Source organism: Erinaceus europaeus, chromosome 7, assembly GCF_950295315.1.
Source record: "Erinaceus europaeus chromosome 7, mEriEur2.1, whole genome shotgun sequence".
NCBI lineage: Eukaryota > Metazoa > Chordata > Mammalia > Eulipotyphla > Erinaceidae > Erinaceus > Erinaceus europaeus.
Window position 1 is genome coordinate 117,806,189 of NC_080168.1, and position 21,502 is coordinate 117,827,690.

At 39.4% G+C, this 21,502-nt stretch overlaps 1 protein-coding gene across 2 annotated transcripts in view; it reads right to left on the minus strand.

Moving 5' to 3' along the window:
* Positions 1-475: 475 nt before the first annotated feature.
* Positions 476-21,502, minus strand: part of SLC6A15 (solute carrier family 6 member 15) — a 36,446-nt gene continuing 15,419 nt past the window's right edge. The window contains exons 5-12 of one of the 2 annotated variants that reach the window (XM_060195493.1): positions 20,597-20,778; positions 19,955-20,065; positions 13,434-13,675; positions 13,144-13,333; positions 11,021-11,213; positions 5,746-5,905; positions 4,367-4,529; positions 476-1,811 (exon numbers count right to left, since the gene is read on the minus strand). In XM_060195493.1, coding sequence (XP_060051476.1) covers positions 1,440-1,811; positions 4,367-4,529; positions 5,746-5,905; positions 11,021-11,213; positions 13,144-13,333; positions 13,434-13,675; positions 19,955-20,065; positions 20,597-20,778 — 1,613 coding nt within the window. In that variant the 3' untranslated portion in view covers positions 476-1,439. Of the gene's footprint in view, positions 1,812-4,366; positions 4,530-5,745; positions 5,906-11,020; positions 11,214-13,143; positions 13,334-13,433; positions 13,676-19,954; positions 20,066-20,596; positions 20,779-21,502 lie in introns of those variants that run through there. The other variant, XM_060195494.1, reaches the window with a different exon arrangement.

Below are 21,502 nucleotides of genomic sequence, written 5' to 3' on the forward strand. Positions count from 1 at the left end.
TCACAGGCGGTGAAGCAGGTCTGCAGGTGTCTATCTTTCTCTCCCCCTCTGTCTTGCCCTCCTCTCTCCGTTTCTCTCTGTCCTATCCAACAACGACGACAACAACAATAATAACTACAATAAAACAACAAGGGCAACAAAAGGGAATAAATAAATAAAAATAAAATATTAAAAAATAAAATAAAATAAATCTAATTTTTTACACTTCAAGGACAATATTGACCCAGCAAGCAGTGAACTGTGTACTATCTCCTGGGAGATTTTAAGTACCTTTTTAGCAACTGTGGGACAATATTAGGACATTATTTAACCACAATACACGTGTTTTCCTTTGTCTGTATTCTAGTAATGGAAACTTTACTGTGGGTTCATTTAGAATGTGATGAGTAACCACTTTTAGGTGCCTAAATGCTAAATTAAAATGCAAGATGACCTACTTAGTTGATAGAAGGAAAGTCAGTATGGAAAACACACATAATTCTTCAACTTTGTTTATTTGTAGCTTAACATGTAATGCCATACAGCTTTAACAGTCACTTAAAAAAGATGTTATATTTGCATAAAACAGAAGCAAAAAAATTTGAAATGAAATGCCATCTTGCTTCAAGTTTGAGTACTAATATATGTCTATATACATTTCAAGTATATTAAATAAATAGAGGATGAGTAATCTTGAAAACCACAATGAATATCTTAGGCACACGGCATTAGAAAAAATGCAGAGTCTGCAGAATTCTTGAGAGTGCTGAATGACTCACTCTTAGATCATTTTCACACATACGTTTTACACAAAATATAATCATCATAGGCGGTACTCAGATGCCTCTGAATCTGACCTTTTATCCCAGCACCCGTGCCTTCTTATTTTATTCTCTGATTCCATTGTTCTACACAGTGATTAAGTATGAAAATATTTTGCATTTTTCTTCAACTAATTGTCTAAGAAGGCATCAGTGCTACTGAAACGAGTATAACCTCTTTATATATTTATGGACATATATTATGGATACCAAATTACACAGCAGCTTACTGTAATACTGAGAGTTAACCTGAAGGCAAACTTACAAATTTTAAAATATACCAATTTTTTAAAATTTCCAATGCTGTCAAAACTGGAAATTAGTAGAAACTGAGGTAATACTTGTTTTATTTTAGAGACAGAAATACTAGAGGAAAAAAAACAAAACGCCAAACATATTTTTAAAAATGTTGACCAACATTGGTTTCATAAGCTTTGCCTGATAACACTTTCTGTCCAAATGTAAAACAAAGAATCCAGAGTAAATCTCTAGTTAAATTTACATACACTGTCTGGTTTAAAAGTCACAGTCATGGATGTCTGAGTCGCTCTCTGAGAAGCAAAAGCCCAATGCTTCTCTTTGTAGAGTCAAGACTCTAATAAAAATGAATCAAGTCAAATCTACTGACTCCTCCCCCAGCTACAAGTCAGATTCGGGCATATCCGGCATATCTGCCATCAAGTACCCTATCCCATACCGTCCATTGGGAGCAGTGTCCGGAGTGGATGATCCGCACTGTTTTCGGTAAATATTCTTACCAGAATCTGGCGATGACACCTCACTTGATGTCCTTTCATGAATGAGGCTGGCATCATCTCTTTCTAAGCTCACAGGCTGTTTCAGGGCCCTTCCTTTCTTATAGGACACAGATGATAAGTTCCCAGAACGATGGTCCAAGAGATTGGGGTAACGAATGATGATCATCACTGGGATGGGGAGGAGGGCTAGGACCATGAGAGAGATAGAGAGAATCGTTGCCCATGCTGGATAGTTCAGAAATACTTCAGATGCCTATTAAAGCCAAGCAAAAACAAAAACAAATAAGACAAAATCCATCATTATTATCAATCTACCTTTCTCTGCAACTATAAGATAGTTATGTTTATCTTGATTTTCTTTTTTTTTTTTTTCCAATCAACAAATCTTTACTGGGGATCAATTTTTACTGAGCATGATGTTATTAATTACAAATTATAGCATGGAAAATCACAAATCACATAATTTCAGGGAACTTTCTATTTGGTAGGTAAGATACAAATAATGAAAAACGCAGGGGCTAGGCAGTAGTGCATCTGATTGAGCTCATGGTTCAGTGCACAAGCATGTGGGTTCAAGCCTTCCGGTCCCCACCTGCTGGAGGGAAGTTTCATGAGCAGTGAAGCAGTTCTGCAGGTGTCTCTCTTTCTCTCCCTTCCCTCTTGATTTCTCTGTCTCTAGCCAACGAATAATAAATTAAAGAAAGCAAAATAATAAATCCTAATGATGGATTGTTTTGACATTTGACTACCCAGTGTTGTTTGAAAAAGGATGAAAAATTTTACAAAAGTAAATCCAATTTTTTAATCTTGGCTTCCTAAGCACAGAATCTGGGCTAGCCTCATGACTTGCTTTGATTATTAAGATGTTGGGGAAGTGACATTAAGCAATTTCTAATGTTAGGCACCTGAAATTGCTGGTTCTATTTCTTAGGACCATGTTCTGAATCCCTGATACTTAGACGAACGAAGGATGTCAAAGAGAAAGCCTCCAAAGTTCTCCAAGGACAATCCAACTACATAAATTAACACAGGCAAGGCAAATGGAAGAATTGCCTAACTGACCCACAAAACCCTAAAAAATAATAAATCTTTGCATAAATTTTAAAGACATCTTCATTGAAACAAATCCAATTACAAAGAAGACAAAGGCAAGCATAAACCTATGGGACTACATCAAATTAAAAAGCTTCTGCACAGCAAACGGAACCACTACCCAAACCAAGAGACCCCTCACAGAATGGGAGAAGATCTTTACATGCCATACATCAGACAAGAGGCTAATAACCAACATATATAAAGAGCTTGCCAAACTCAACAACAAGACAACAAATACCCCATCCAAAAATGGGGAGAGGACATGGACAGAATATTCACTACAGAAGAGATCCAAAAGGCCGAAGAACACATGAAAAAATGCTCCAAGTCTTTGCTTGTCAGAGAAATGCAAATAAAGACAACAATGAGATACCACTTCAAAATAATAATAATAGTAAGTCAGTATTGTTCTGGTCACTGTTTTAAGGTAATTTGTTATCAACTAACAGACAACTGTTATATGTACTTTACTATCTAGCTGAAATCTGGGAAATAGGAACATTTTTAATTATATCTGGCTGCAGAGGCCTTAGTAAGGGATAAAAGACCTATTTTTGTCCCAGTTATGAATGTAATTGTTATTAAACAGTTATTGATCAAAGAATATAGGTATGCATTACCTCTGGAAAATAAACATTCTTGATTTTATCACAGCCATTATGCCTTATAATGGCATTGTTATGTGGTTAGTACAACTTGAGAAGAGATTAAAATACTTGTTAGTATAAAATCATAACAAAGTTTTATATTTACCTATTTAAAATTATGTCTACATGGTTAATGAATATTTTCAGTACTATATAGTCTCTGGAGTAGAATTTAATACAAGTTAGATAGAAAAACTGTTTCTGGAGGTTTTTTTTTTTTTTCTAGAGTCAAAGACCAAATAATCATTGATATAAAGATGGTGACATGAATAAAGCTATTTTAGTAAGAACCAGGTTTGGTATTAATCTTTTAAAAATATGTCACATATAAAAATGCAGGTGTGGAGTTTAACAAAATATGTATCCCAAGATTCTCACATAAAAGCAACATCATTCATTAAATAGCAAAATACACTGTGAAGAAAGCAAAAGGAAAAAACCCCTCTAACCTGGATATATATACTTTTTTTGCTACCCGAGTTATCTTTTATTTATTTATTCCCTTTTGTTGCCCTAGTTGTTATTTTATTGTTGTAGTTATTATTGATGTCATTGTTGTTGGATAGGACAGAGAGAAATGGAGAGAGGAGGGGAAGACAGAGAGGAGGAGAGAAAGACAGACACCTGCAGACCTGCTTCACTGCCTGTGAAGCGACTCCCCTGCAGGTGGGGAGCTGGGGGCTTGAACCGGGATCCTTATGTAGGTCCTTGTGCTTTGTGCCACCTGCGCTTAACCCGCTGTGCTGCCGCCCGACTCCCCTCTGAGTTATCTCTTTTGCTTGGTGCTGGCACTACAAATTCACTGCTCCCGATGGCCATTTTTTTTCTTTTTTTCATTTCCTTTCTCTTTTTTCTTTCTATTTTTAATTGACAGTACAGAGAGAAATTGAGAGGAGAGGCGGAGGTAGAGAGGGAGAGACACCTGCAGACCTAGTTCACCCTCATGAAGCATTCTCCCTGCAGGTGGGGAGTGGGGGAGAGGGCTTGAACCTGGGTCCTTACACATGGTGACATGTGTTTAACGAGGTGTACCACCACCCAGCCCCCTCGCTTCCTTATATTTCACCTTGTCTTCAATCCATGCAGGGTAGCCAGGAGCATTTAATCCCATATTCACTGCACAGGCTACAAGGAGTGCAGTCAGGACTAGAGGTGAAATGTATTTCCACATGTAATAGTAGTATCTGTGAGGAGCAAAGCCCAGCATATGTTTTAGGTCTTCCATAAACCTAGATGAAAAGAAAGTGATTAGTCCTAGTGTTAGGATCGTTACATCTTAAAAACGAGAGACACTTGCCACACTGCTTCACCACTCTCAAAGCTTTCCCCCTGCAGGTCAGGGCTCGAACCCCTGGTCCTTGTGCATTGTAACACATGTACCCGGGAGTGGGGCGGTAGCACATTGGGTTAAGCGCACGTGGTGTGAAGTGCAAGGACCTGCATAAGGATCCTGGTTCAAGCCCCAGCTCCCCACCTGCAGGGATGTTGCTTCATAGGCAGTGAGGCAGGTCTGCAGGTGTCTGTCTTTCTCTGCCCCTCTTTGTCTTCCCCTCCTCTCTCCATTTCTCTCTGTCCTATCCAACAATGACGACATCAATAACAACTACAATAATAAAACAAAACCACATGCACTCGACCAGGTGCATTGCCACTTGGCCCCTGGAATTAACCTTTTTGTCTATTTTATTTTGTCCCTTTAAGTTTCATCTTAATTTCTGAAGTATTTTTCTTCTTTCTTTCTTTCATTTTCCTTTCTTTCCTTTCTTTCTTTCATTTTTTTCCTTTCTTTCCTTTCTTTCTTTCTTTCTTTCTTTCTTTCTTTCTTTCTTTCTTTCTTTCTTTCTTTCTTCTTTAATTGAGGAGATTGTTTACAAGACTGGGCTGTCTCGAGGGTATAATTGCACATCTCTCCAAAAGCATGCTGGCCTATCTTTCTCCCAATCCAAACACCACCCTTCCCCCATTGTAATCCATAGTCCACAGGCTCTTTGGTCTCCTCCCCCTTCCCCCTTAGCGTTTATTCACACTTTACCTTGCTTTCACTTGCTTTGTTTCATAACTGTTTAAGAGTAGACCTTAGAATTTCCCATTTCGGCTTCCACTGCTTCCCGTCCCCCCTTCATATTGACTTTCTATTTCCCTTGCCTGAACTCTCTCCTGCTGAATTCAAATTTTGTTCGCATCAATTTTTTCTTTAGTGCAGATCTTGGGAGGTAAAATGTATTTGATAATAAGAATTAAATCAAAGCTGCAGAATCCTAGTCTGTACTGCCACCCACACAATTCCATCTAATCACCTTTATTAAATTGCATGGAGGAAGTGCCTGCAAAAGATTGAGTTTGTGGCAAAGTGTTTTCCCTCCTCTTCTCAATTAAACAGACATTGAAAATTGCTCTTTCCAAAACAGAAATGAAAAATGAATGCATAAGAGCAAACATACTTACTTCTCTATGCCATAAACATAGGAGACAGCAATGTTTTCCAAAATGACTATAAATAGCAAAGGCAGAGTGGCAGAATAATCATCAAACATTGTAACAAAGTAATTTCCAGAGCTTTGCACAAATATCAGGCCCACAAAAAATGCCACAAAACAACAGATGACTGGAAAAAGAGAAAAAAAAGTAAGCCTTTATTGAGATTCATGTCTTTAAAATCTCATTATAATACATCTAAAACCTACTTTTTCACTTTTATTAACTTGTTAATAGTAAAACTGCAATTTTTCTAGTATCGTGGGGTATAGGATATTTGGAGTTAGTTTACCTGAATTTAGTCCCATCTTCAATGTAAATGTATTATAAGGTAGTAACTGAACTCACCTCTCTGAGTCTGTAGAAACTTAGTTACCAAGCATGGATGAAAATGAGGCAAAACTAACCGATTCTAAAAGTCTAAATGTGAAAAGTATTAATAGCCAACAGAGAGATATTGAGAAGGGTGGGGGAAATAGGGAGAGGAGGGGCAGGCAGTGGTGCACCTTGTTAAGCGCACACATTACAGTGTGCAAAGGACCCAGGTACAAGCCCCTGTTCCCCACCTGCAGGGGAAAAGCTTCACAAGTGGTGACACATTGGCTGCAGGTGCCTCTCTCTCTCTCTCTCTCCCTCTCTATCACACCCTCCTCTCTCAATCTCTCTTGGTTTCCATCCAATGATAAATAAATGAATAAATAAAAAGAGGGAAGGAAAGACAGAGAAACACCTGCAGCCCTGTTTCACTACTTGTGAAGCTTTCCCCCTGCAGGTAGAGACCATGGGCTTGAACCTGGGTCTTTGTACACTGTAGTGTGAGTGTTTAGCCAGGGGTGCCAACACATGGCCCCAACATTTTATTTATGTCAATAAATGCTTATAGGTCACTTCTACTTTTAATAATACTTATTAATTTTATAATGATAGAGAACATATTGACTCCTTGAATGAACACATCTAGTATAGCCTATGAGGTTGTGACATCATGACTTTGTCTTTTAAATATGGTCATTTTAAAAAACAGCTGAAAAATAAGCCACATCTGATCTGACCTCAGTACCAACTCAATCTGGAGCTTTACCTTGTCTCAACATATTAGTAGGGTAAACAGCTAATAAACATCTGAAAGGAATTTTCCGGACATCTAAGAATCAGATGCTGAAACCTTCTGACTAGTTACCATTCAAAGAAAAGCTCAATGGGAGTCGGGCGGTAGCCCAGCGGGTTAATCGCAGGTGGCATAAGGACCTTCATATGGATCCCGGTTCGAGCCCCCCCCCCCCACCTGCAGGGGAGTTGCTTCACAAGCGGAAACAGGTCTGCAGGTGTCTGTCTTGTCCCTCTCTGTCTTCCCCTCCTCTCTCCATTTCTTTCTGTCCTATCCAACAACAACGGCATCAGTAACAACAACAATAATAACTACAACAATAAAACGAGGGAAACAAAAGGGAATAAATTTAAAAAAGTAGTTTTTTAAAGAAAGATTTTTAGTATCCAAATATTTCTGGTAGACTTTCTACTCTCTTTTGTACATTAGTAGAGAAATTCTCAATAACAAAAAAAAGATGGCAATATTCTATTTCTCAAACACCTTTTAGAAAAGGGAAGTGAAAGTGAAAGCAAATAAGACACAGGTAGGGCCAGGAGCACAGAAAATACAACATCCTGGGTTCAATCATACAGCATTTCCCTAGAGATCTTAATCAGTGGGGCTGGGTTGTGGCACACCTGGTAGAGTGCACATATTACAATGTGCAAGGACACAGGTTCAAGCCCCTGGTTCCCACCTGTTGGGGCTGGGGGGAAGCTTCATAAGCAGCTAGGCAATGCTGCAGGTTCCTGTCTCTCTCTCTCGCTTTTTCTACCAACCCCTTATCTATTGATTTCTGTCTCTATCCAGTAAGTAAATAAAGATAAATAAAATATGTAAAACGGAAATCTTAATCAGTATGGGTGAAATTACCACGACTTCTGTCTTTTAAGCACTACGCTAATGGTATGAGGTATAACACACAAGGAATGTAAGTAAACATGTAAAAAGGAAAAACAGCATTTCCTGGAATCTACCACATACTAAAAATCTTTAAGTGCTTGTCACAGCAAGTCGACTGTATTCGAAGTCTGAGCAGAGGTTTGGTTTGAAGCATTGCCCGTGCTGCCTTTGCCGTCTCCTAATACACTCCAATATAAGTTAAACACGAAGAGGATGTATTAGACATGATGTGGACAGTAGAAATTTTTGCTACAGACTTGGGACAGGTAAAAAATAGTTCATTGACATCCTAATGTGGGAACTATCAGAGAAGACAAAAATGCATCAGAGGTTATGGGGAACTTTTCCTCAAGATAAAATGGAAGCTGGATCGCGTGGCGGCGGAGACTCTGTCTACATAGTGCTGCTTTCCCTATAACTTCGAAAGTTCTTAGACCACAGAAGAGATGGCCAGAGGAATGCAGCAAAGATGCCTGGTTTTAGTCTGCACATCAAGCAAAAAACTGATAATATTAAATGAAGGAGACACTTCAGAAATAAAAACTGCCTTCTGGGAGAAAAATGATAGTAGTTTCTCATTTTTTTTAAGTTGAGTTGAGAATATTTAGTTTTTATTTATTTATTTTTAACAAACGACTAAAGTTGTTTTCTACATACAGATATATACTTAGTAGAGAAGTGAAGCGACACTGCTATTTATTTTGGAATTATTTACCCACTACTAGTCTGTTGGAGCTTACTAAGAGCTTGTACAACACTGCTCAACCTTTGAGGTCACATGTTGATTTCCGGTTGGTTTGCCTAGCTGTTTTACTGCTTGCTTTATCTCCATTCATGTACTTAACATAAATTACCTTCTGACTTCTTACCCCTCTTCCAATTCATTTCTTATTTTTTAAATGTAATTAAAAAGGTTTTGTTTGGGGGCCGGGCGGTAGCACAGTGGGTTAAGAGCAAGGACCGGTGTATGGATCCAGGCTGAGCCCGACTCCCCACCTGCAGGGGGGTCGCTTCACAAGCGGTGAAGCAGGTCTGCAGGTGTCTATCTTTCTCTCCCCCTCTATGCCCTCCCTTCCGCTCTCAGTTTCTTTCTGTCCTATCCAACAACAACAATAAACAACAAGGGCAACAAAAGGAAAAAAAAAAAGGCTTGGTTTATTTAATTTATGAGCTCCTATTTACAACAACAACCCAATTCAGCTTCTATCTCTTTCTTTGATAGTTTCACCCATAGATGCCTTTTGTTTCCAAGTTCTTGTAACGTGGAAAGTCTCCACTATGGCATGTCTTATCTATCTCAGTTGATTTTAAAGAAGAGTGCTACTATTTCTAGACAAGAGGCACTCATATATCTCTGTATCTCATAATTTCCCTTACATCATTTATATTCCTTACATACAAGAATGATTTAGTACAAAAAAAAAAAAAGCAAAAAAAAACTTTTCTGACCAATTCAAGTAAATGCTGATTCATAGGGTTGTTGTTACAAGCAAATCAAGATGGGTGTCGTCATACCTTTCCCTCTACCAAACTATCATCCTCCACCATAAAGGACTTCTCTCTCTCTCTCTCTCCCCCTCTCTTTCTCCCTTTCCCTCTCCCTGTCCCTCTCTCTTTCAAGCTTTTAGGCTATTGCTGGGGCTTCTGGCAGCCATTTTGTTTCCATTTTATTTGATAGGACAGAGAGAAATCGAGAGGGGTGGGGGAGATAGAAAGGGAGAGATAGGGAGTCAGGCGGTAGCGCAGTGGGTTAAGCGCACCTGTCGGGAAGTACGAGGACCAGAGCAAGAATCCCAGTTTGAGCCCCTGGCTCCCCACTTGCACAGAAGTCGCTTCACAGGCGGTGAAGCAGGTCTGTAGGTGTCTACCTCTCCCACTGTCTGTCTTCCCCTCCTCTCTCCATTTCTCTCTGTCCTAACAATGACAACATCAATAACAACGATAATAAATACAACAACAATTTTTAAAAAAGGCAAAGAGAAAGACACCTACAGACCTGCTTCACTGGTGAAGCGGCCCCCCCAGAAGGTGGGGAGATGGGGGTTTGAACTCAGAACCTTGCGTGGGTCCTTGTGCATAGTATTATGTACGCTTAACCGGTTATGCCACTGCCTGGCCCCTCCTTGCCCCAATATCTCCTTAACCAGCATTCTACCACTCCTAGCCCCCTGGCCTGCTGTGATAAGCCTCAGTCCATTGAAGTTTCACGTCATATTTTCCCAAGCTTTGTTCGTTAGGTCCCACCTAGGAGTGAGATCACCCATGGTTCACCCTCCTCCTCCTGGCTTATTTCATTTAACATGATTGCAAAAAAAAAAAAAAAAAAAAGCTACTGTCTTAAAATTTTTCATTACTTAACTAACATCTCACAGGTTGAACTCAACAACCTTCTGTTAATACTTTCTCTTATCTAGAAACATTCAATACTAATAGTCCACAATTACTACTTTATATAAAGACTGAATTCAGATTTTCCAATTTCAATAACATACTTTTTGGGATAGGAATATAGAATGTCAGCTGCTTTATTTATAATGATGTGAACAAAACTCTACATGATTATTCTTTTGTTTTTGTAATGCCAGTGATTCATGATATTACTGCTGGTAGCGATATAGTAATAATTAAAACAGCATAGATCAAGTCTGTTTTTGTTACTGTTGTTGTCCAGAGCACTGCTCAGCTCTGTTGTATAGTGTTGCCAGAGATTAAACCTGGGGCCTCTAATACTTAAGGCATGAAAATCTGTTGTATAGTTTTCTGTGCTCTCTCGCCAATTCTAAACCTATCATTTTCAAGTTATATGAATGAATATATAGAAAGAATAACATAGAAATATATATTATTATTTTTAATAAGTTTTTAATATTTATCCCCTTTTGTTGTCCTTATTGTTTTATTGTTGTAGTTACTATTGTTGTTGCTACTGATGTCATTATTGTTGGATAGGACAGAGAGAAATGGAGAGAGGAGGGGAAGACAGAGAGGGGGAGAGAAAGACACCTGCAGACCTGCTTCACCACCTGTGAAGCAACTCCACTGCAGGTGGGGAGCCTGGAGCTGGAACCGGGATCCTTACGCCAAATCTTGCGCTTTGCGCCACTTGCGCTTAACCCACTGAGCTACCTCCCGAATCCCGCGATATATATTAATTGATAGACAAATAAATCCAAACTATCACACATCTGTTTCTGTTCAACAAGAATGAAGTGTCATCTCACTTTAACAAAAACCAAATACTTAAAAACTCACCAGTCACGATGTCTTTCCTCACTTTTAAAGTATCCACAGTAGGTGTGATGATCCCTTCCATGGTTCCAAACATGCTGCCCAGTCCTAGGTTTATGAGCATGAGGAAAAACATCACTGACCAGAAGGGAGCACCAGGTAAGTGGGTCATGGCTTCTGTAAAGGCAATAAAGGCTAAGCCGGTCCCCTGAACAGCCTGAAAAAAATAGAGAGAATAGCAATAGTAATACAGAGATCAACACTGAATGATGGCTATTTGTCCGTTAAAAAGTGGAGGGAAGGCAGTCGGGAGGTAGCTCAGCAGGTTAACCTCAGGTGGCGCAAAGCACAAAGACCCGCGTGAGGATCCTGGTTTGAGCCCCCAGCTCCCCACCTGCAGGGGAGTCGCTTCACAAGCGGTGAAGCAGGTCTGCAGGTGTCTATCTTTTTCTCTCCTCTGTCTTCCCCTCCTCTCTCCATTTCTCTCTGTCCTATCTAACAACAATGACATCAATAACAATAATAACTACAACAATTAAACAAGGGCAACAAAAGGGAATACATACATTAAGATTTTAAAAAAGTGGAGGGAAAACTCTGAATGTCTAGAACTAAAAATAAACATGTTGATATCCTAAGAAATTATACCCTTAAATAAACTGAAAGGCAACTGTAGTATCTCATAAGGGAACAGAGGGACCCAAATTTAATCAGGAAAAACAACCTCTTAAGGCTTAGCTCATTTTAGCTACACTATTCCTTAGAGAATTCAAGGTTTTTATGTTCATTGGGGCTTCATCCATAATTTTCTCTACATGACTCTTTATGTTTACTCTCAACTTATAGTTACTTATCCTAAAGAAAGCGATTAGCAGGCAATTCCCTCATTCTTTTTCTGTTGTTGCCTCCAGGGTTATTGCTGGTACCTGGTGCCTGCACTACGAATCCACTGCTATTGGTGGCCGTGTTTTTCTCCCATTGATGTTTTTGCTGCTGTTGTTGTTGGATAGGACAGAGAGAAGCCGAAAGAGAGGAGGGTAAGACAGAGAGGGGGAATGAAAGACACCTGCAGACCCACTTCACTGCTTGTGAACGACCCCCCTGCAGGTGGGGAAGCCGGGGGCTCAAACCAGGATCCTTGCGCTGGTTCTTTTGCTTTGCACTATGTGTGCTTAACCTGGTGAGCTACTGCCCGACCCCCAATTTCCCCACTCTGTTTTCCTTTCTGACAATATTAAGAGAACATGACAATCAATATGAGGATATTTATCAACATTCACCTATTCTGTGTTTAATATAATGCATGACAATGGCATAGTTAAAAGGTCTTGATCATGATTTATCAACCACAATTTTATTTAAATGACCCAAAATCTCATTTATTTTCCCAATCATGCAACATGTATATGTCATAATTTAAATATTTTACCAAATATTATATCAAGAAAGGTATCATACTAGTGATTTTCTAAGATGCAGTTAATTATATTCATGTTTAACTTTTTTTATATTTATTTTATTTATTCCCTTTTGTTGCCCTTGTTTTTTATTGTTGTAGTTATTATTATTGTTGTTGTTGTTTTTGGATAGGACAGAGAGAAATGGAGAGAGGAGGGGAAGACCGAGAGGAGGAGAGAAAGATAGACACCTGCAGACCTGCTTCACCGCCTGTGAAGCGACTCCCCTGCAGGTGGGGAGCCGGGGTTCGAACCTGGATCCTTATGCCGGTCCTTGTGCTTTGCGCCACCTGCGCTTAACCCGCTGCGCTACAGCCCGACTCCCTATGTTTAACTTTTGTGGTTAAATTGAACCTTTTTTTTTTAAGTAAAGCAAGCTTTTATGCTTTTTATTATTTTTTTTACTTACTTATTTTTATTTATTATTGAATAGAGACAGAGAGAAATTGAGGGTGGAGGAGACAGAGAGGGAAAGAGACAGACAGACACCTGCAGCCCTGCTTCACCATTCATGAAGCTTTCCCCCCACAGGTGGGGAGCAGACCTTTTATGTTTTTCAAAGAAGTAAACTCTCTGAAGTAAAATCTTCTATAGGAACTTTAAGAGTCATTTACCTAAAGGCACTCTTGTGGGTAATGCCTATTTTAGCTAGTGAATAACTACATTATTGCGAAAGCACAGCCTACTAACTTTATTTAGTTCCTCTTCAATTTTGCAGGCACTCAGATGGAGATCAGGAAAATCTTCTTTCACTTTTTGAATGATGTCATAAACTAAATGATAATCTTTTGTAGTAATAGCTGAAAAGTTGATGTGATGGGGAATAATATCCTGACTAATGGTGCCTGCTTTCAAATATGCTGTGATCATTTCCGAATTTCTGAAAAACACAAACACATTAGTAAACACTTAGGGTTCAGTAGAGTCTATTGGGTATGCAAGTATTGCCATCAAAAGTTAAAGGAAACTAATATCCATACTCTGCTATGCATTTCTTATTTATGACATTTGCTTTGAAGCCCAGAACTGCAAACACCACCAGTGTTGCCAGGATGGAAGTAAAAAAATTGACGAAGGCCACCAGGATAGCATCGAAGTGACAGTTGCTGTCTCTTGTGTTATAGCTGGAAAAGGCAATTACACCACCAAATCCCAGGCCTAAGGCAAAGAACACCTGAGTGGCAGCCTCTTTCCAGACGTTGGGATCCAGCATTATTCGAATCTGTTTAAAATTAAACAGAATAGAAGTCAGCTGCAAGTTAAAGTTCAGAATAAACAAAATAAAACTTGTTCTATTATTTAAAAGTATCATGCTGACATTTATGTACCCAAAGTTTATTTAAATATGAGCTATATGCTGTTCTTAAGTAGAAATAATACCGTTTATTCTATTTGAAAATTAACCAAGAAATATGAACTAAAAAAAAACTACCAGGGGCCAGGTGGTGGTGTACCTGGTTAAGCACTCATACCACAGTGCACAGGGACCCAGGTTCAAGTCCCTGTTCTCACCTGCAGGGGGAAAACTTCAGGAGTGGTGAAGCAGGGCTGCAGGTATCTCTCTGCCTCTCTCCCTATCTCCCCTACCCTCTCAATTTCTCTATGTTTCTATCCAATAATAAATAAATATAAATAAAAAAACTATCAAGCCTTTACATCAGGGGCAGGGAAGGTGCAGCCTGGGAGTTATATTTGACCTCTGAAAGCCTTTGTTTTGGTCCCACCAAAGTAATTACAGGCAAGACTAAAAAAAATCAGTAGGCCTAGGAGCTTTTTTTCCCCCCTAGCAACAGTTAGTGCTGGTTTTTAAGTTAATCGTTTTGTATGGTCTCTGGATTTGTAAATACCTAAATGGCCACTGGCAGAAAAAAAGTTCCCCAACCCTATATAATAGAGACTATAGATAGAGATTTTTCTTTTATACTGATTTTCTACTTCTAAGTAACTTGAATATCTTTTTTTTTATTTAAGAAAGGAGACATTAACAAAACCATAGAATAAGAGGGGTACAATTCCACAAAATTCCCATAACCCGATCTCCATATCCCATCCCCTCCCCTGATAGCCTTCCCATTCTCTATCTCTCTGGGAGTATGGATCCAGGGTCGTTGTGGGTTGCAGAGGGTGGAAGGTCTGGCTTCTGTAATTGCTTCCCCGCTGAACGTGGGTGTTGACTGGTCCATCCATACTCCCAGCCTGCCTCTCTCTTTCCCTAGTAGGGTGGGGCTATCTTTAAGACAGATCATGAAAGAAATTAACTATCTTCATTTATTTACTATCTATTTCTTTCTTTTAACCTTTTTAAAAAAATCTTTATTTATTTGATAGAGACAGCCATGTACATGTGCTGCTGGGTATATGTGCTGCTGGGGATTGAACTTGGGACCTCATGCTTGAGAATCCAACGATTTATTCACTGTGCCACCTCCCAGACCACTGTATATAATCACATCTTTAAGACAGACAGTATCAGACATAGACCTTAATTACTTAATTACTTTTTATTTGGGTCACAATGGTATTCAAAGTAGTTTTTAAATCTCTTTCTACTATTGCAATGAAATATCTTTTATTGGGAGCAGTGTCAAACATGATCAAGAATGAGTTCCATGAAAAGTTTCAGATTCTAATGCTGCCATTTAATACAAACAATGAGACTTGGGCAAGTTGACTATCCTCTGTGTTTCAGCATCCTTAATCAAATTATGGGTGTAATAGGACAGGTACTACTCATCACAATGTTTCCCACACTCAATGATTGTGTTCACTCGTTATTAGCATAGGCTGGCTATCATGGCAGATACTTTATAAGAATTATGTACTTTAATATTCATAAATATCTGTGAAATTTTGATAACACTGTGTGAAACTTTAGAAAGGTTAAGTACCTGCCTAGGTCATACCCCGTTCTTAGGGGAGAACTAAAATATGAACACACATAGATTCTGAAATCTGTATTCTCTCAAATATTATGGTTTATTGTTCAACTGATTATAGTTATTGTTGTTGAAATATATGTGATTGCCCACAAAAATAATCATGATCATATATGTATTCCTTTTTGTTGCTTTTTTATTGTTTTAATCATTGTTGGATAGGACAGAGAGAAATGAAGAGAAGAGGAGAGAAAGATAGACACCTGCAGACCTGCTTTACCACCTGTGAAGTGACTCTCCTGCAGGTAGGGGGCCGGGGGCTCAAACTGAGATCTTTACCCCAGTCTTTGTGCTTTGCGCCACTTAAGTTTAACCCGCTGCGTTACCGCCTGACTCCCTCATGACTATATTTCTAAGCTACACACAATTAAGTTAGATGTGTACTTTGTCTATTGACTACTGCTAGTTATATTAGCATTCATGGTTAAGGCATCTATGAACATGCATTCACTGTTTATCTCTAGCCACTAGAGGGCAGAAAGAACCTACTTATAAATGCATTCCGGTGACTTCCAATGCAGAAACTATATCTCCACTGTCAAGAGATTTTAGGTCACAATGTGCAAGGACTTGGATTCGAACCCCCAGTCCCTACCTGTAGAGGGAAAGTTTCACAAGTGATGAAGCAGTGCTGCAGGTCTCTGTCTTTCTCTCTCCCCTTTCTCTCAATTTCTGGCTGTCTCTATCCAGTAAATAAATAAAGATAACAAAAAAATCTATTAAAATCAGTTTAAAAAAATCTATTAAAAATTAGTTTAAATGACAGCAAGGCAAAGGTCTCCACTATCTGTGAAATAAGATAGGTTGTACCACTCAGAACACTTGCCTTGTTTAAGAAAAAAAGGCTTAATGTTTTGATTACTTTCTGCTCTGATCAGTCCATTCCCCAGTCTTAACCCTTAAATTCATATCCTACAGTTGTAACATATGCGCTTTAATAGATTGTTCAGTGATTAAATTAGTCATAAAACACTTGATAATAAGAAAATTAAACTATAAAAGATTGAGAGGTTAGTAAGCTTATTTAACTTTTCAAAGATCCATCATCTCTAAACCACAAGCATGTTTAATTTATCTCATTGCAACTAAATCTTGAATAATTTGTGATAATTCTTGAAATAAAATGATACTGGGCTGTTTGTTTTCTTAAAATAAAAGATTTACAAACCTGAAAAAAAAAAAAAGAGAGATTTTAGGTCCTGCCAACACCCAAGTCCAGCAGAGAAGCAATTACAGAAGCCAGAACTCCCACCTTCTGCACCCCAAAAAGAATTTTGGTCCATATTCCCAGTTCCCACCACCAGAATTCTGTGTCCCATCCCTTCCATTGGAAGTTTCCCTGTTCTTATCGCTCTGGGAGTATGGACCCAGGATCACTATGGGGTGCAGGAGGTGGGAGGTCTGGCTTCTGTAATTGCTTCTCCTCTGGACATGGACAATGACAGGTCTATCCACACCCCCAGGCTGTTTCTATCTTTCTCTAGTCGGGTAGGGTTCTGGAGAGGTGAGACTTCTGAACACATTAATGAGGTTGGCTGCCCAGGGAAGTCAGATTGGAATCATAGTAGCATGTGCATGGTGTATGACTTCCAATTTTCACATTGGTAAATTTCTATTTGTTTGTTACCAGAGCACTGCTCAGCTCTGGTATGGTGTATGGAGGTGTGGGAGATTGAACCTGCGACTTTGGAACCTCAAAGCCTGGGACTTTGGAGGCATGAGAGTCTCTTTGCATAACCATTATGCTATCTACCCCCACCCTCACTGGTAAATTTTTAGAACTCTGTAACCTTTAGTTTTCTTTCTTGCTGTGTCTCCGTAGCTTACATGTGTCTTGGGCCTGTTAGAATTTGGTAGCTGAGAGGTGATGAGATAAAGAGCAGGAAAAATTGTTTAATTAGCATGAAACAAAGGGTAGAAATATAGCAAATGAAATTAGGGATCTTCGGGTGGAAAGAAGCTAGGAAGTCTTTTTTTAGGTATGTTCCATGGGGCCCAATTTTTGCCTGACCTGAGAGCTTATGTGCAGGTGGGCTAAGAAAAAACAAGATAGCAATGTCAGCATTTTTGCTACTAGAGAATGAATAAAGGCAGCTACCATCCAGGAGAGATAAAGAGATCCAGGAAAGGGGCTGTCTTCTGCTGATTGAAGTGACAGTTTATGAACTTTTTTTTTTTTTTTTTGAAATTCTGTTCAGTGTGTATCTAGAACAATATTAGCAAATGCATAATGAAAAACTTTATTTTGAGGAAATTCTGTTCAGTGTGTATCTAGAACAATATTAGCAAATGCATAATGAAAAACTTCATTTTGAGGAAATATATATATATATACATATCTCAAAATGAATTTTTGTTTTCTGCCAGATCAAGCTAATAATAGTTCACAAGTATTAATTTCAGCAGGTTCAGTGTGCCCAGCATTGAGTACAGCACTAAGCTGAGTGGCAGGGTATAAGGGGAGCCCAGTGAGAATTCCCCTGACATGTATATGCATTCATAAATTCCACAACTCCCCAGATTCACTACTATAAATGTCATTCCAAAACCCAAAACATCTCCAAACAAAGTAGATGTTAACTGAATTTTATTTTTTTAAATAAGGAGATTAAACAACTTAATTATATTTATTTATTTATTAGATAGAGACAGCCAGACATCTTGAGGGAAGGAGGAGATAGAGAGGGAGAGAGACAGAGAGACACTTGCAACACTGCTTCACCACTCGCAAAGCTTTCCCCCTGCAGGTGGGGACTGGGGGCTCAAACCTGGGTCCTTGTGCACTGTAACATGTGCACTCAACCCAGTGCACCACCACACAGCCCAGATGTTAATTTTCTTTAAGACAGGGTTTTAAAGTGCAGCTGGATTCTTCTCCTGAGTACACAGAGTTTGGGGGGAATATGTGAAGTACCTGAGACGCTATGCAAGTTAGTTTGTCCATCATTTAAAAAAAATTTATTTATTCCCCTTTGTTTTATTCGCCCATTTAAAAAAATTGTTGTAGTTATTATTATTGTTGTTATTGATGTTGTCATCGTTGTTGGATAGGACAGAGAGAAATGGAGAGAGGAGGGGAAGACAGAGAGGGGGAGATAAAGAGAGACACCTGCAGACCTGCTTCACCACCTGTGAAGTGACTCCCCTGCAGGTGGGGAGCTGGGGACTTGAACCGGGATCCTTAGGCCGGTCCTTGCACTTTGCGCCACCTCTGCTTAACCCGCTCTCCACTACTGCCCAATATCCTGTTCATTTTTTTCTCTGGCAAAAGACACATGTAACACTAGTGAAATGGAGCAGGAAAAAGACTAAAGATCACAAAGTTGTAAGCATTTACCAGTGTAAAAATTGGACGCCATGCACCAGGTTTTCAGGTCCTGGTATGTGTTGTGGAGGAAGCCCTCAGCTGGGGGGTGGGAGTGTTTCGCAGAAAACTGAGAAAATTTATATATGTACCAACAACTATATTTACCATAAATTCTTAATCCCTCCAATAAAATATTTTTTTAAAATTGGAAGTCAGTATATTACAAAAAATAGTTTTTTAAATCCAGTGATAGTCTCTTCACACAAAATAATGTTTAATATTTTATCTTCTTTTCATGCTTTTTGGTGAGAGAAAGAGCAGAGCAATGCTCAGCTCTGGCTTATGGTAGTGCTGGGGACAGAACAGAGGCACAAAAGTCTTTCGTTTGCATAACCATTATGCTATCTCCCCAGTCCTAATATTTTATCTTCTCCTCGCATTTATAAATTTTCACTTTAACAAATCATAATCTTTATTCTCAATGCCACCAACTGGGTTACAAATATATAAAAATGATGCTGATGCTTATGAAAATATATAAGACAAATGGTAGTCTAAAATTAAAATGTAGGGGATCAGGTGGTGGTGCACAAGTACAGAGTACAAGGATCCAGGTTCAATCCCCCAGCCCCCATCTACATGAGGAAAGCTTTACAAGCAGTGAAGCACTGCTGTAGGTCTCTCTCTTACTCCCTCTCTATCTTCTTCTTCCCTCTTGACTTCTTTCTCGCTCTTTCCCTATCCAAAAATAAGTACATAGAATTAGATTGTGACATTTCAGAATTGGATGGATATAATCACAGACATATAAAAAAGTTCTGGTTTCTCTGTGTTAGTAAACATATCAACTATAATTTACAAGTCTAGTGTCCATAATTAGAACAATTATCATTCCTTAAATCTGTGGGAATATCACAGCAAGAATCATCATTGGTCATGATTATGAACCTTACATAGAAATGCAGTACAGGGAGTCAGGCGGTAGCACAGCGGGTTAAGTGCATGTGGCACAAAGCACAAGGACCGGAGTAAGGATCCCGGTTCGAGTTCCAGGCTCCCCACCTGCAGGGGAGTCTCTTTACAGGTGGTGAAGCAGGTCTGCAGGTGTCTATCTTTCTCTCCTCCTCTCTGCCTTCCCCTCCTCTCTCCATTTCTCTCTGTCCTATCCAACATCGATGATATCAATAACAACAACAATAAAAAACAAGGGCAACAAAAAGGAATAAATAAACAAATATTTAAAAAATGCAGTACATACCTTGGGGGTAAACATGTGACGGATACCATCAACTGAGCCGTTTAAAAGAAGTGCTCTGACTAGGAAGCAGAAAAGGACCACAAATGGGAGCAGAGAACTAATATATATGATCTGCAAAGAAAGTGAAAAATAAACACAGGTTGAGTCAGACTATATTTTTTAATAGTTAATATGTTCTATACTTTGACGGTGACTGTTTTTTTGTACTGATTAAGAATGCTACTAATATAATTCATAGAGCCATCCTATTAGAATGAACAGATTCCCACTTTTGTTGTTTTAGGTCACTGTTGTATTATGTACTGTCATTGTAACGAGCTTGATTGATGAAGATGGGAGAAGGCAATCGAGACTGAGGTCTTGAGTTGTCGCTTAAAGGGTTTATCCATGTCTTTCTTGTTAAGGAAAGGCAGGTATATAGTGGACGAGGAGCCTAGTGATAGACACGGAAAGGGCAAGGCCAGGTAAAAAGTAGAATATATATATCTTCTCTTTAAGCACATTTTGTTCAAATCCCACCTCTACCAGTCTTTGACACCCAGACTGAAGGTTTGCCCACGGAAATTTACAGCAGAGCTTGAGGGGATCATAGTACCCAGGAATGGTGCTGAGCAGAATCAGGAAGGGCTCTGGCATACTAACTTTTCCACAGGACTGAATGCCTTTGACCATAGCCGAGCAAACCAAGACCCAGGCAACCAGCAAGCAGAGGCCCATCTTCCATTGTAAGCCCCCGCCCTCAGAAATGGAGCTGGAAATATTCAGCGCTTTTCTGTACCAGTAATACGTGGTGGCAGAACTTTTCTCACATTCTGGTTCGACAACTGTGGAAAGAGAGATAAGTCAACCATTTCAGACTATCCAGGGTAAGGAGACTTTCTTTTTCCAGCTAAGTGTGAACATCGAAGTCTTAGTATTTCCTAGAAAAGCAGTCTATGGCAACATTTCTGTTTGCACTGAATAAACAGGCCTACATACTCTCTGATATTCCTAACTGCTCTTATGAAATGGGGACATATGCTTTTTTACATTTTACTGGGAGGGGGTGTACAGTATGGTTGCTGACACATGAGTACAGTTTCTTATCTCCCCATGACAGGTGCCTGCAGAATAGTACCACCTCTGACGTAAGTCCTTTTCCACCATCATGCATCAGGACCTCCCCTTGCCCCCAGAATCCTTTGCTTAATGCGATATACTGAAGCCTGTCCAAGTTTTACTTCGTGTTTCCACTTTCTGTCCTTGTTTTTTAAATTCCACCTTTGAGTGAGGTTAATCTTACTGTTTGGATCTATCTCACTTAACATCTTTTCTTCAATGGGATATATAGAACTTCTTGTCGGGAGTCAGCGGGTTAAGCGCAGGTGGCGCAAAGCGCAAGGACCCGCGTAAGGATCCGGGTTTGAGCCCCTGGCTCCCCACCTGTAGGGGAGTCGCTTCACAGGTGGTGAAGCAGGTCTGCAGATGTCTTTCTTTCTCTCCCCCCTCTGTCTTTCCCTCCTCTCACCATTTCTCGCTGTCCTATCCAAAAACGACAACATCAATAAC